This window comes from Alternaria novae-zelandiae, assembly GCF_023758075.1.
Source record: "Alternaria novae-zelandiae strain BMP 2774 chromosome Unknown scaffold_25, whole genome shotgun sequence".
Taxonomy (NCBI): domain Eukaryota; kingdom Fungi; phylum Ascomycota; class Dothideomycetes; order Pleosporales; family Pleosporaceae; genus Alternaria; species Alternaria novae-zelandiae.
In genome coordinates this window covers 153,179-168,880 of record NW_026056985.1, presented here as the reverse complement: position 1 = coordinate 168,880, position 15,702 = coordinate 153,179, and the positions used below count along the sequence as shown (strand labels likewise).

The window sequence follows — 15,702 nt, the reverse complement described above, 5'->3', positions numbered from 1 at the left end:
GGCAGAGCAAGGAACCGATCGAAGAAGATATACCATCTAGAATGCGACAGCTGCCAGTGCGAGGTATCGTTGCACCTTCCTTGGAGTGGTGTGGCAGAGCTGACCGACGCAAGGCTCGGAGACGTCAAATCAGAAATGAACTTTTTGGTAAACATCATGATTTGATGTTGGCGATGTGCGGTGCGTTTCACGGACAGTCGGAATCAACGTGGAGATCATGCCTTGTGAAGTACGCAGTCGCGTCGAAATCTAAAGCAGGCCCAGCGTTGAGGGGGTGAAATCTGCATTCAGCAGGCCATAGAAATTAATCGCCCAAGAGTCTACATCACCCCCAGGAGTCTGCGGGCTTCCGTTTTCCCGCTATCGTAGACTGTGAGGTGATTGATGTTTTCCTGGTATGGGGTGAAGGAGTGGATTCGAGGCCCATGCAGAAGTGACGATTGCGCCAAGATTTAAGTGGGATGGCGCTAGGTGGAGCTCCAGCACCTTCGCCGTGACAAGTACTCACGTAATAACCTCCTCCCTGCTGCGCCTTCCACCCTTGCCTTCCTTCCATTTACACCTCTACACTCAACCCATTCCAGCGACGAACCTGTTGATCTCGTTTGTCCTTCTTCACATCCGTAAACAACAGCCTACACCTGGGCACCCCGCGACACTCGAGCCAGGCGCCCGCGACCGCCACATTTGACAGCGTCCAGCCTTCACGACCGTCGGCAAACTGGGGAAGCGGAAACACGTCGACGAGGACGCTCGTCCCAGCAAGAAAGAGAAAGCCATGGCGGTAAGTGCGCCCCATTGATTACTAACTTGCGCTTTGTTCGGTTGCGCGTCCGCATTTGGTACCATGTACTCGGCGTCTCCAGCGTCTCCGCCACTCTACACCTTTCACCAACTTTACTCTTGTGCGACCCCAATCTAACGTATCCAAGGAAAACATGCAGGTCGACAGCCCTGCCACTGCCGTCGAACAGCTCAAGGAAGCGTCCGGTAACAACGGCGACATCGATGAGTCCCTCTACAGCAGGCAGCTGTATGTCCTGGGCCATGAGGCTATGAAGCGCATGGGCTCTTCCAACGTCCTCGTTGCTGGTCTGCGAGGTCTCGGTGTCGAGATTGCGAAGAACATCGCCCTAGCCGGTGTCAAGTCGCTGACACTCTACGATCCCAAGCCCGCCGCTCTCGCCGACCTGTCGTCGCAGTTCTTCCTCACTCCCGCCGACGTGGGCAAGCCACGCGCCTCCGTCACCGTACCGCGCGTCTCCGAACTCAACCCATACACACCTGTGCAGGAATTCAGCGGAGGAGATTTGACATCAGACTTGTCGCAGTTGAAGCAGTTCCAGGTCATTGTCCTTACCGACACTCGCCTCGAAGATCAAATCAAGATCGCAGACTACTGCCACGACAACGGCATTTACGTAGTCATTACCGACACATACGGACTGTTCGGTACTATCTTCACCGATTTCGGCAAGAACTTCACCATCGGTGATCCGACGGGCGAGAATGTCAACAACGGCATCATTGCCGGTATCGATGAGGAGGGTATTGTGTCGGCACTAGACGAGACAAGACACGGCTTGGAGGATGGCGACTGGGTCACATTCTCAGAAGTTGAGGGTATGGAGGGCCTCAACGGCTGTGCGCCTCGCAAGATTGAGGTCAAGGGGCCTTACACCTTCTCCATTGGCGATGTATCTGGCCTCGGAGAGTACAAGAAGGGAGGACAGTTCATCCAGGTCAAGATGCCCAAGATCATCGACTTCGAGCCCTTCAGCAAGCAGCTCAAGAAGCCTGAGCTTCTCATCTCCGACTTCGCAAAGTTCGACCGACCGCAACAGCTCCACGTTGGTATCCAGGCCATCCACAAGTTTGCGAACCTCCACAAGGGCGAGTTCCCGCGTCCTCACCATGAAGCCGACGCGGATGAGCTCTTCAAGATTGCACAGGAAATCGCAAACGAGGGCGAGGAGAAGGTCGAGCTGGATGAGAAGCTCATCAAAGAGCTCAGTTACCAGGCTCGTGGTGACCTCAGTCCCGTCGCTGCCTTCTTTGGTGGCATGGCTGCTCAGGAAGTCTTGAAGTCAGTATCTGGAAAGTTCCATCCCATCGTTCAGTTCCTCTACTTCGATTCGCTAGAGTCAATCCCTACCTCCACGACCCGTTCGGAAGAGCAGTGTGCTCCGATTGGCTCGCGCTACGACGGTCAAATCGCTGTATTGGGACAGGAATACCAGAAGAAGCTCAGCAACGTCAAGCAGTTCCTCGTTGGTGCGGGTGCCATCGGCTGCGAGATGTTGAAGAACTGGGCGATGATGGGTCTTGGCACTGGCCCTGATGGCAAGATCACTGTCACTGATAACGATCAAATCGAGAAGAGCAACTTGAACCGACAATTTTTGTTCAGACCAGCGGATGTTGGCAAGCTAAAGAGCGATGCTGCCGCAAAGGCAGTCCAGGTTATGAACCCTGACCTCAGCGGAAAGATCGTGACACTGCAGGACAAGGTCGGCCCGGAGACAGAGCACATCTTCAACGAAGAGTTCTGGAATTCTCTGGACGGTGTGACGAATGCACTGGACAATGTAGAGGCGCGTACATACGTCGACCGACGATGTGTGTTCTTCCGCAAGCCTCTGCTCGACAGCGGTACTCTCGGTACCAAGGGCAACACCCAGGTTGTCCTGCCGTTCATCACAGAGTCTTACTCTTCATCTCAAGATCCACCCGAGAAGTCGTTCCCTATGTGCACACTAAGGAGTTTCCCCAACCGAATCGAGCACACGATTGCCTGGGCGCGGGAGTCGTTCGATTCGCTGTTCGTCAAGGGTCCGGAGATTGTCAACCTCTACCTGACACAACCAGACTACCTTGGCGCATCGCTGAAGCAGTCTGGTAACGAGAAGCAGACTCTGGAGACCCTGCGGGAATTCTTGGTCACAGAGAAGCCGTTGTCGTTTGACGACTGCATCATCTGGGCCCGTCATCAGTTCGAGAAGAACTACAACCACGCAATTGCGCAATTGCTTTACAACTTCCCCAAGGACTCCAAGACAGGCTCCGGTCAGCCATTCTGGTCGGGACCCAAGCGCGCGCCGGACCCATCGAAGTTTGACTCTTCAAACCCAACACACTTCACCTACGTGGAAGCTGCTGCCACCCTACACGCATTCAATTACGGCATCAAGCCAAATGCGTCCAAGGAGCACTACATCGAAGTTCTCAACGATATGATCGTTCCCGACTTCCAGCCCGACCCTACAGTGAAGATCCAGGCCGATGAGAAGGAGCCAGATCCGAATGCCAACCAGGCTGGTGGCGACGACAACGAGTCGCTCGACAGCATTATCAGCCAATTGCCGGCACCGAAGTCTCTTGCTGGATTCAAGCTTGAGCCTGTCGAGTTCGAGAAGGATGATGACTCTAACCACCACATCGACTTCATCACTGCTGCTAGCAACCTCCGTGCTGAGAACTACAAGATCGAGCAGGCCGACCGACACAAGACCAAGTTCATTGCTGGTAAGATTATTCCGGCCATTGCCACCACGACGGCTTTGGTCACCGGTCTCGTCAACCTTGAGCTGTACAAGATCATCGACGGCAAGACGGACATTGAGCAATACAAGAACGGCTTCATCAACTTGGCCCTGCCATTCTTTGGTTTCAGTGAGCCGATTGCCAGCCCAAAGGGTACCTACCAAGGGCACGATGGCGAAGTTACGATCGATAAGCTATGGGACCGTTTCGAGGTGGATGATATCCCCCTCAAGGACTTCGTGGCGCATTTCGAGAAGAAGGGTCTGTCAATTCAGATGATAAGCTCTGGCGTCAGTTTGCTTTACGCATCATTCTATCCTGCATCCAAGTTGAAGGATAGGATGCCGCTCACGTAAGTTTCATTGATTCCCCTTCGTATACACCGCGTTACTAACAAAAGGCAGTATGAGCAAGCTTGTGGAGCACGTGAGCAGGAAGCCAGTACCGGAGCATCAGAAGAACGTTATCTTCGAGATAACAGCTGAAGATCAGAAGGAGGAGGACGTTGAGATTCCATACGTCATGGTCAAGTTGAAGTAGTCATTCAGCACTTCGGTTGAAGATAGCAATGGACTGGATAGTGGATCGGTTCCCGACAGGGATGATTTTCACATGAATTAGACGAGCATAGCTTGCATGAATAGACACTTCACAACATCCACTGCCTCCTACAATACACCAAGAGGGCTACATACGAAAATCTATAAACGTGGTTGGAGAATACATGCACAGGATTCTTGGTTGTCTAACAGGCAGAATCTCCGCGACGACCTCCGCGCTGTTTTGTTGTCCTTCTTTTTGAAACATGTAAGGTTGATGTCGGCACCAACGCGGTACGAGGTCTAGATCTCAAAGCTCAGTTGGTCGGTCAAACTGCGTGATGTCAACCCCACATTCAAGGACAGGATGTCGCAAGAAGTAAACCCACCGAGAAGTCTACATTGGGATAGGACTTAGTTGAATTTACACTCCTATACTAATGTAGTCTGAAGCGCATCTGCTGAGATTCATCCTTGTGTACGATCTTGCTAGTCATGGATGCCGACCTCGGGACACCGTGGGGCAAAATGCCAAGCATTACTGGTACCGCCCTGTCACGGATGTTGATTATCAAGCCTCTAGGGCTTTCCTCCAGCACGCAACCATGTAGCACTCACGTCCACACCTACAGTCATAACCACATACACCATGGCGCCCTCGCTAGAAGAGCCCGTACAGGTCGATTTCGAAGCACCTCTCAAGGCTGCGCCCAAGCTCGTTGCGCCCGAGCCAGGTACGTTTGCCCCGCCACCCCTCCGGCATTGTACGCGACTCTGTGAGAACAGACTGCTAACACTATCGCGACAGAACACTGCCCCGGTCCCGAATCTCTCACAGCCGGTCAAGCGGACTCCTGCGCTGGATGTCCCAACCAGTCGATATGCGCCTCCGCGCCCAAGGGCCCCGATCCCGACATACCCATCATAACCGCGCGCCTCTCCTCCGTAAAGCACAAGATACTCGTACTCTCCGGTAAAGGCGGCGTCGGAAAGTCGACCTTCAGCACAATGCTTTCGCATGGCTTCGCATCGAATCCATCATCGACTGTCGGACTCATGGATACAGACATCTGCGGGCCTAGCATACCGAAAATGATGGGTGTAGAAGAAGAGACAATACACGTTAGCGGAGAAGGATGGGAACCAGTATGGGTCAGCGAGAACCTAGGAGTCATGAGCGTACAGTTCATGTTACCAAACCGCGATGACGCAGTCATCTGGCGCGGCGCAAAGAAGAACGGGCTGATCAAGAAATTCCTCATGGACGTAACATGGGGCGAACTGGACTTCCTCGTCGTCGACACACCACCGGGTACATCCGACGAGCATCTCTCCGTCAACTCCTTCCTCAAAGCCAGCGGCGTCGACGGCGCAGTCCTCGTATCCACACCCCAAGAAGTCTCGCTTCTCGACGTTCGGAAGGAGATCGACTTTTGCCGGAAAGCGGGTATACCTATACTGGGCATCGTTGAGAACATGAGCGGGTTCGTATGCCCGGGTTGCAAGCACGAGTCTCAGATCTTCAGAGCGAGTACGGGCGGTGCAGCAAGGTTAGCGAAGGATCAGAATATACCATTTTTGGGCAAGGTGCCACTGGATCCAAGGATAGGCATGGCTTGCGACTTTGGAGAGAGCTTCTTGACGGCGTACCCGGACAGCCCGGCTTGCGCTGCTATCAAGGAGGTTGTTAGGAGAGTCGGGGAGGAGATTGGATTGAGCAGAGAAGAAGTATTGCCTGTGGATGAGGAAGAAGCGTGACCTCAAAGAGCACAGTCGGTATACAGCAATACAACCTTGGATGAAACGAAATCAGACAGCACAAATGGCTTTACGTATCGGCATAATCGTGTTTCTACAGGAACCTATACCTACTGGACACATCGTACAGCATTCGCAATTCGGCCCGCGTCAATAATGTGAGGACTTACGAAGGCGGTTGACGCAAGCAGCGCAGATCACTAAGTTCGTCTTGACACACTGGAACATGGAGATCAGGGAGAGCGAGAGCGATGAACATAACGATAACAAGCATGTGCTTAGGCAATTCCTCCCTACTAATTGTTTGCGCGCCTTCCTAAACATGTAACTCACTGCTGAATAGAACTAACTGTTTCATTCCATAGTGACTGCAACCCAGTGTCACGACGTATGCGAAGCCACTTCGCTTCTCTTGGAGTCGTCATTCACTGCCACAATGGCGCCGCCCCGTTGGATCTTCGTGTGGCAGATTGTCCAGTGGAAATTATGAGTGGACTGGCAGCCACACCACAGCCATTGATCAGCGTCATCGTATCACGCTACACGATGCTTGGCACGCGTAGCAGGTGCTTGGCGCATGTTTCGAAAGCTTGGTTGGGTGGCCTGTGGCTTGGACAGAGATAATGAGCTCATAGATGTTGCGCGAGTCGATGCAAGATTTGCGAATGCGTGCTGAGAAAGAGAAGAAAATTGACTGGCCTGTCCAGGAGACGGCGTGTAAGACCATGCGGAAGATCGAGATAGGTCCCGTGTCTTCGCGGTCCACAGTGCAGCGCGGAAGGCTCGAGGATGTCATGGGCCCACACGGCTAGCGGCAACCATCCCTGCCGCCTCGGTGCCATCAATCACAGGCACAACAACTTTCCTGACTTTGAGGCTAGAGGCGCTTTCATTTTGGCCCCAGCCTTTCCTGAATTCTTACTCTCCCCCGCCTCTATCGTTTCCGTAGTACACGCGCTTCACCAGGGCGTGCAATTGTTTCCGTCGCGACAGGAACGCGAAATTACTAGCAGCGCGCATCGTATCTGCGCCTGAAGCCAACTCTTGGACCCTGAGCGCATTGCCATTGTACGCCTTTGCTCTGGCTGAATTGAGTCAATAGACTGACTGGAGCGCAGGATCGTAGACATCTTAGACGCGTCTGCGCATATATCCCCCCAAACCTCTCGCTATCGAACACTGCTCGCGACCGACGACCACCATGGCCGCTGAATACCAACAACATGAGGACCCCAGTGGCGTGACAGGCATTGGCGCCGGTCCTCAAGTCATCAGCACCTCGGGTGCAGTGGATGTCATCATGGGACCGCTCCTCAACTACAGACGTACAAGCAACCAGCAGGCCGGGCAGCCTGTCTGGCACGGAAGTGTTCTCATCGTCGCTACGCCTGGACAACAGAATCCGAACGATGCACAGCCAAACCCCCAGCTCACACTCTTCCCAGCTGGTGCAGTCGACAAGAATATGGGTGACGTGAGGTTCAGCGTGGAAGCGCGCGACTTTCACGGAGAGAAGCTATACGAGGATAGCAAGAGGGCCTTCTGGCGCTTCAGGATCGATGCTCCCATGCAGCCATTCGAGTCAAGATGGCGTTACGAGATCCAGAACCTCAGATACACAGACACCATGAAAGAGGAGAAGCCCCAGAACTTCGTCATACCCTCAATCACCCAGTCGATGCGCATTATGTTCCACTCTTGCAACGGCTTCAGTGTTGGCACCGACCTGGACGTCTGGTCCGGACCTGTTCTGTGGAACGATGTCCTCCGAATGCATGAGCAGCGACCCTTCCACGTCATGCTTGGAGGAGGCGACCAGATCTATAACGACGGAGTGCGAGTCGACGGACCGCTCAAGCCTTGGACCGACATACATAGCCCTCATAAGCGACGGGAGTTCCCCTTCGGCCAGCAGATGCGTGCCGACTGCGACGAGTACTACTACAACAACTACGTCAAGTGGTATGGTCACAAGCCCTTCTCCACTGCCAACAGCCAGATTCCTCAGGTCAACATCTGGGACGACCACGACATCATCGATGGCTTTGGCTCTTACACCGACCACTTCATGAACTGCGCTGTCTTCAGAGGCATCGGTGGTGTTGCGCACAAGTACTACCTCCTCTTCCAGCACCACCTTGCTCCTCCAAAGAGTACCTATACAACCGACGCGCCCCAGACGACCAATGTAACAGGCCAGGGAGAAGGCACAACTCCCGCCGATCCGGTACAGGTGGACAGCACCTTCGTTATGACCAACGATGAGGGCGACCCATCGTACCTTATCGGCTCGAAGCCCGGCCCATATGTCGAGGAACGCAGTCGCAGCATTTACTGCCAGCTCGGTGCGCGCATTGCCTTTGCTGGTATTGATGCACGAACAGAGCGTACTAGGCATCAGGTCAACTACCCCGAGACTTACAAGATGCTCTTCGATCGTCTCGATGCCGAATTCACCGCGAACCCAGAACTCAAGCACATGATCTTGCTGCTCGGTGTACCCATTGCCTACCCTCGCTTGATCTGGCTCGAAAACATTCTGCAGTCGCCGTTGATCGCACCCATCAAGTTCCTGAACAAGCGCTTTGGCTTCGCTGGAGGCTTCTTCAACCAATTCGATGGCAAGGTCGATTTGCTCGATGACTTGGATGACCACTACACCGCGCGTCAGCACAAGGAGGAGCGCCGCAACCTCATGCACAGCCTGCAGGCATTCTCCAAGAAGTTCTCCGCCCGTGTCACCATTCTTGGTGGAGATGTACATCTTGGAGCCATTGGTCGTTTCTACACCAACCCTAAGACACACCAGATTCCCGCAGAAGCTGACCATCGCTACATGCCCAACATCATTAGCTCCGCCATCACCAACAAGCCCCCACCACAAGCTGTCGCGAACTTGCTTGCCCGCCGAAACAAGATCCATCACCTCGACAAGGAGACCGACGAGACGCTTCTCGAAATCTTCGACCGCGACCCAGCTCTCCCCGGAGGCGTCAACGCGACAAACGGCAGCTCCACCGCCCAGATCGAGGGCGATGGCAAAGACGGAAAGATCGAACCCAAGACCTCCGCCGCAAACCACGCAACGATGCCTTCGCGCAACTACGCCATCATCTGCGAATCCGCGATCCCCACCCCCTCCACTCTCGGTGTACCTCCCGGCTCAGCGCCCTCCATCAACACGAACAACACCGCCGCGTCCAAGATCTCCGCTGCCCCTGGCAAGAAAGACAACATGCGTCTGGGTTTCCATCTCGGAGAGGAGAAGGCAGGAACCCAGCACCCGGCTGCTGGCGGTATCAATCCATCAGGTCTTTGTGGACCGTATGGCTTGGATGTTACACTGAGGGTGGAGATCAGCAACCAAGATCGCGAGGGCAGGACTGATGGCTACGGCTTCAGCATTCCCGCGTTGGATTGCTCGGCTTATGCTGATCGTGGCGAGAAGTGGTAGATTATGCCAATAAGTTGCACGCTTGGGATGTTGGATAGAGAAGATCTCAAGCGGTAGATGAAGGGAGGTGGTCGTGGTGGAAGATACTGGATGATTTCATTTTGCTTTCTTGTTTTGGTTTATACCCTCGAAAGTTGCTTGGCATAGAGCAATCATGTGTAGTAGTAGTTAATTAGCTGCTAGTCTGTAATGTTATCCCATTATTGGGTTGGTACAACAAAAGTCCTCTTGTCTATGGAGACGTCCTATGATGGCGAGGGCATCAGTTTCTGCACTTACAGCCCCACTCGAGCATGTCGGAGTTTCGCGAATCGAATGGTATCTATTGCGCTCGCAAAAAAGTTTGGTTCGTAAACACTGCTGTTTATGTACATGATGTATGAATGATTGGACTTTTGAAGAATGTCAGAAACAAACGGAAGGAAAGCAGTGGCATACAGTCGTAACGGGAGAAAGCAAAGCAAGGAAAGTTGTCGTCACCAGGAAAACGAATGTTGAAGACCACGTGGCTCCTCTGTAGAGGGCTTGCGGAGCGAAGCAAAAAGCGCCAAAAGTTGAGCAGCTTCCATCCCACCTGTCTCTTGCCAGAATGTGGACGATGAAGCTTGCTGCATAGCAAGCTCGTAGCAGGTATCGAGGAGAGCATTCGTGTTCTCCGGCGAATCCTTGATTCTCACCTTCATCGCAACGGCCATGGCAAGGAAGACATGGAAGCGCGCCATCGACATGGATGCGGAGATTTCGACTGCAGGTCGCTGAGTGTTTGGGTAGACAGACTCGCAGAACCGAGAAAAGAGACCAGGAGAGATGGAGTAAGCTTGGTAGTCCAAGGACTCGATGTGTTGTACGAATTCAGTGGTCAGAGTCTCCGCTTCGAAGCGACTAGGAATTGGTGTAGTAACAATTGCGCGACTGCGATCGGTGAAGCTTGATCGTGACGAAGCTGGGCCAGGACTTTCAGTATGGCGGGCTGCGAATATGCCTTGGCGAGGCAATCGCGGTGCTGGCGCCAACGGAAGGATGTCATCTTCAACTTCCGGGATCGGCGACATGGCTTGCTCATTGCTAGCCTGAGACTGGGACGAGGTCGAAGTCTTGCGAGAGTGGGCCCGACTGCTGGTAGTACCCGGTTGTAACTGACTGCTACTTGCTTGAGCCATGAACTCCCAAGAAGGCGCCGTATGCGGTTCGATCGACGACGGCATGGGTTTACTCATCGATGAGTATGTTGCACCGAACTGCGGGAGCGCGGACCCGGGTGGCATGGAGTCGGGCGACGAGGCACGCGTGGTACCTAACCATAATGAAGGTACTGGTGAAGACGGCGTGGAGAAGTTGGGGAAAGGCTCACATTCATCTATAGCGATAGAGGGCATGCTGCCACTCCTAGCCGAGAAGGAGCCGAGATCCAGGTCATCGGCTGTGAAGGTTGCCGGTATGGTGGTATCGAGGTTGAGGTGGGGCGAGGGTCCTTGCCAGTCGAACGATGTGGGTGTGCTAGCCATAAGGTTCTGGTCGATGGATTCCATACCGTGCATGGGCGCATTGACATGTCTGGCTAGCTGTGCCTCGAGCTGATGTATTCGTCCCTCTAGTGCTTCGCGATGTTCACTTCATCTTGATCAGAACACGACATCATGTGACCACGCGATGACGCGTCTGAACGGGTGCGGGCACTCACGATGCAACAACTTCTTTTGGTTTTTGTGTTCTCACGCATTGTATTGCAAAACGTTTACACGTCGAGCAAGGCGTCTCGCCGTCGCATCGAATCTTCCTGCGTCGGCATCGCTCGCAGGCGTTGGAGACGGACTTTCGCCTCGGCTGCCAGTCTTTGACAGCGCTTGGAGAGAAGCGAGCTGGACCTTCGCCAGCGGGCAATGAAGCTTTTGACATTAGCGATATCACGGAGCGATATAGGTGCCAAGCTTACTGAAGGGGCACATGCTGGAGGGGAATGTTGAGGATTCCGCGTCGGATACTGAGGCTTCCGAAGATTTGGGTGCAGATGGGGACAATAAGCAGCTGACGATCGCAAGACGGAGGCGTGGGAAAGAAAGCCATGGCGGAGGACGAGATCTCAGTTTGTTTTACGTCCCGTTGCCTGTCGCGGTGACAGACTGAACGCGGTTGAGTAATCGGGTAGACCTGCCCTGATGTTCTGCCGACACACTTTCCTGACACTCTGGCCCTCACCATGACTTGCAACACGCCCGCAAGGCTCCCTGCACGTCTCGACTCCTCATAGGTGCGGACGTGCGACGAGACATGGTTATGCATGTCGCATCGACTTTCCCTCCGCTTTCGACCTTCTAGAAGAGCGTCTACCAGGTGACAGGGCTAAAGGGCGGGCACGCGGCCGCACTCCGCGTTTGCAGCATAAGTGTCGCACAGCCCCCCAGAAGTTCCCACCGGTAAATCCTTCGGACACGTAAAAGAGCGGAATCCGCGGTCCATTTTCCGCTATCTTGTCACATCGCATTGTGAAGCACGGAGAATTATAGAATCTTGTCGACGGCTTCTCCTCAGAGCCATGATGGACCCTCTTGACCACAAAGTCCGGTTGTCGAAATCATCCGCGGCTGCCCAAGCAGCTGACAACTGCCGAGAACTCGAAACAACGTTTTTCTTTCGTCGCATCAAGTCCTTGGCACACGGGAAGGTCACCATCAGATGAGTCGAGGAGCGTCGTCGTAGGCGCCATGCGGCATAGGTGACGCGTACACAGTCAGCGCCTGGAACGTCGCATCAAGGTCACTCCCATTGATGCTATCGCATTCGCATTGCATTATCTACAGGATCGACGAGCAGAGCTAGAGCCCGACTATACGCGACACAATGGACCGTCCGTCGATTGGACACCAGCGCCGATGATACCATTATCATCGATGGTCCAGCCCTCAGTACCAACCCCGTGGTGCACGTAGAAGAGCATGTCAGGGTCATACTTCTTTTTGATCTGCTGGAGCCTCGGGTAATTTGAGCCCCAGAAAGATTGCTGCCAGTTGGGCTCGGCGATGTCGGCCTCATTTCCATAGGCGCCGCCAGCGGGCGACACTTCACGAAGAGGAGCCATGACCTGAGTGGTGATCTTTTCGACGGCCGCCTGCCATCCCGCGGCGGTTTCCTCAGCGACCGAATTGATGATGACCATCTGGCTCTCTTCGTTTCGGAACGCTGGATTGACGGAGTTGATGTCCTTGTTGTCCTGTTCGACGGGGCGCTGATGGTACATGTTGATCATGACGGCGGTCTCGACGACGTGCTGGATGGCGACCATCGTTTGGTTGCGTATCTCAGCGTTCTCCCAATTGTCGGATGTCAACAAACGGTTCGACGCAATACCGGTAGCGGCACCAATATGATAGTTGAATGTACCGAATGTGGCCTTGTAGGCAGGGTAGAAGCTGTCGTGGTAGGTTGTCTTGGGATTGAGCTCAATACCAAGTGAGGCGCACTTTTCGTAAAAGGGCTTGATGAGAGCCTCGTACTCCTCGACAGTCTTGTCCGTGGCAAAGAAAGGACCCATCGACCACATATACATGCCTGGTGCGAGCTTCATGAGCGAGAAGTAAGAGTATGTTTTCGCGCGGTTGTAGGCGGGCATGTTGTCGAAGAAGAACCTAAACGCTTCCCAGAACTTTTCGGCAGTAACAGTCTCGGATGTCATGATGGTCCAGGAGGACTGAGTGACTGGAACCTTGCGGTGGACCTTCACTACAGCAGAGGTGATCACGCCGTAGGTACCGCCACCGCCGCCAAGCATAGCCCAATACAGATCACCGTTGATCTCCGGAGTAACGGTAACGAACCGGCCGCTGGCAAGGACAACTTCGAGAGCGATGATCTGATCCGAGCCGACACCAAACAACTGCATCAGGGGACTGTGGCCACCGCCCGTGGAGTAGCCACCAGTTACACCGACGGTCGGACAGATACCGGCGATGGCGGAGACACCATACTTATCGGCAGCCTCATAGAGCTCGAAGCCTTGAACGCCCGCGCCGACTTTGAAGACTGGTCCGTTGTACATGGAGCTTTTGTAGTCTTTGACATACTTGATCTCCTTGAGGCCATGAGTCCAGATGCTGAGCGCCCCCTTGCCAACCGAGCGACCGTTATAATCATGTCCAGTGTTGCGCACAACCAAGCGAAGGTTCAGGGTACGAGCAAAGTTGACAGCCAGCTGAATCTGCGCAACGTTGCTAACTTTCACTGCGTATTCTGAGTATCCTCCCTGTGTGCAAGTGCCATTGGCGAAATTGCCTGTAGTAGGAATGGGGCATGTCATTCCATACCACAGGGGATTCATCAGCGCACCATTGTCGTTGTAGCTACTCCTGTCAGTCTAAGTGCCATTGTGCTCATAAGTATTATCACTTACTAAATCTCTTCCGAATCGAAATTCTCGACGAGGTCTGCGCACTTTGCGGGGTCGTAGTTGTTGTACTCGGACGTCTTGTAGCAAGAAGAGCCTATAGGTACGATCTTCTCTAAAGCACCACCGAGTAGGAGGTCGAACACCCCCCACAAAAGCTTTCCTGGATACAAGAGATCGCCAGGCATCGTCTTGCATCGGAGTGATCGTCGCGCACGGCGAGTACGCGTAGATAAGCTTGAATTGGAGCTGTCCTCAAACTCTAAGAGGGAAGCATACTCAGCAAGCTCTGCGCTCTGTTGCATCGAGGAGACAACATCGTCAGTCAGCTGTACGGCTTCCACTCCAAAAAGAGCGAGGTTGGCAGGCGTGACATAGGTAGCGAGAGTCTCAGCAGCAGGTGGGACGGAAAATGCGAGTGTGGCGCTCTGTGCCGCCGTGAAACCGGCATAGGCCAAAGAGAACGTTATGGACCTCGCCAACATGTTGGAAGAGGAACCTTGCAGTTGAAACGGGGGTAGTAGCGGCTGGATGAAGAGTCCTTGGCTGCCACGTTCCTGTACCGAACGCAAGGTTTTATACGAATTCCCTCATAACGCACAGGTGGCGGCGCATCAGTAATCTTGGTCGAGCCCATCTGCCGCTCACTCGGGGACTGTCTTCCCACTTGAGCATCGGCATGAAAAAGTGGGGTGAGATACGGCGAGGCCATCTCGTCTAGAGTCTAAAGTTGGTATGGGATTTAATCCTGTGCACCCGCCCAGAGAAATCGAAGACGCGAAGGATGGTAATTCCAATCTCGCGCCCACGCCTCATCCGTACAGCTCATGCGCTTTTTATTAAGGAGCGAAGAGGGTCTAGACTTCCAGGACCATGAACATGTCACGTTGGCCGAGTCGCGGTTAGTTGTTCCGCGGCGATCACACCATTGAGCGATGGACATTCGAACAGGCTTCACCAGCCGATACATCGAGGTACGGACCGCTAAGGAGGCGTCCCGCGCATCCGCCTCTGCTTTGGAGCGGATGCACCGTGCGTCGGTTCCTGGAGAAGATTCCGGATCAGGCAGCTAGTGGGGCACCTGCCGAGCATCGTACTAGACAGGGCTCTGCATGTGTAGGGCGAATCCTGTAGCTATGCCTCAACACCTTGAACGGAACCCTAATCAATTTGTATGGCTTCTACTAGGCCCTGGGTCTCTATGAACTGTGGAGATGCTCACATACTGCGCTACACATTTGTCTCCAAGGATGAATGGTTAGACAAAGGTGGTGGAGGCGTTACCGATAGAGATCTTTACAGGCTGTCCTAGGGATTATTGGAGGATTTTGCCATCCCGTGAGGAGGATCGATTGGAGCCACAATATGCAAGGGTCTTCAAAGCCGAGTCTCGAGGTACTCACATTCTCGGAGGCTGTGTCCCAGTCGCATAGCTCTGCGGCTGCGCAAAGTATGTTCCATCAGGACTAGCCGTCTTGCATGTGCTTCCACGTTGGTTCCGTCGCCTTGGGTGTCCTTTTCGGACGAACGACGGTTTTGTCACTTTACACTTGCTATATGATTGGTTCGCAAGGGACGGGACGTGGCGCGCAACACAGGAGATGAAATCTTCGCTTCCATGTGCGAGACTCGTTTACTCAGATAGTTTTCAGGTTTGCAGCGTTACCAGTATCTTGGGAAAGGAACGCAACATCCTCGGCACGCTGTTGAGCGGGCTGAATCCTATTCGAACATGGTCTCGATGTTGAACGCTGTCAGGTCCGCGGGTCATATAAAAACTTCAAAAGTATCACTTTTCGTGTGACTTCGACCGAGTTGTTTTCGAATTGAACGCCAGTCTGAATTCCCATTATGGCAGTACCCGCTTTTCCTGCACCAGACATGTCTGGTGTTGATCCAGGACTTCAACCTACGCTCATCGCATTATTATACCTCTTCCCAGGATTTGCTCTTGCGGTGCTTCTGGTTCGATTTTGGAGGAAGTGGCAAGACCATATCCTTGGCGGAGGTATGGGGACGTGGCTACAGTG

The 15,702-nt window shown here is 53.7% G+C and overlaps 5 protein-coding genes across 5 annotated transcripts; 3 read left to right on the top strand and 2 right to left on the bottom strand.

Moving 5' to 3' along the window:
- Positions 1-778: 778 nt before the first annotated feature.
- J4E88_009598 (uncharacterized protein) lies at positions 779-4,083 on the top strand (the record flags this gene model as incomplete). The annotated part of the gene is made up of 3 exons (XM_049403197.1): positions 779-784; positions 933-3,895; positions 3,948-4,083. The coding sequence occupies 3 exons, from the start codon at positions 779-781 to the stop codon at positions 4,081-4,083; spliced, it is 3,105 nt and encodes a 1,034-aa protein (XP_049250971.1).
- Positions 4,084-4,731: 648 nt separating this feature from the next.
- NBP35 (cytosolic Fe-S cluster assembly factor nbp35) lies at positions 4,732-5,840 on the top strand (the record flags this gene model as incomplete). Its single annotated transcript, XM_049403196.1, has 2 exons — positions 4,732-4,816; positions 4,891-5,840. 2 exons carry the CDS (start codon positions 4,732-4,734, stop codon positions 5,838-5,840), a joined length of 1,035 nt encoding a protein of 344 aa, XP_049250970.1.
- A 1,201-nt stretch (positions 5,841-7,041) lies between these two features.
- Positions 7,042-9,294, top strand: J4E88_009596 (uncharacterized protein; the record flags this gene model as incomplete). The annotated part of the gene is made up of 1 exon (XM_049403195.1): positions 7,042-9,294. One exon carries the CDS (start codon positions 7,042-7,044, stop codon positions 9,292-9,294), a length of 2,253 nt encoding a protein of 750 aa, XP_049250969.1.
- A 476-nt stretch (positions 9,295-9,770) lies between these two features.
- On the bottom strand, positions 9,771-10,832 carry J4E88_009595 (uncharacterized protein; the record flags this gene model as incomplete). The annotated part of the gene is made up of 1 exon (XM_049403194.1): positions 9,771-10,832. The coding sequence occupies one exon, from the start codon at positions 10,830-10,832 to the stop codon at positions 9,771-9,773; it is 1,062 nt and encodes a 353-aa protein (XP_049250968.1).
- A 1,286-nt stretch (positions 10,833-12,118) lies between these two features.
- J4E88_009594 (uncharacterized protein) lies at positions 12,119-14,157 on the bottom strand (the record flags this gene model as incomplete). The annotated part of the gene is made up of 3 exons (XM_049403193.1): positions 12,119-13,560; positions 13,615-13,628; positions 13,679-14,157. The coding sequence occupies 3 exons, from the start codon at positions 14,155-14,157 to the stop codon at positions 12,119-12,121; spliced, it is 1,935 nt and encodes a 644-aa protein (XP_049250967.1).
- Between the last annotated feature and the right edge of the window lie 1,545 nt (positions 14,158-15,702).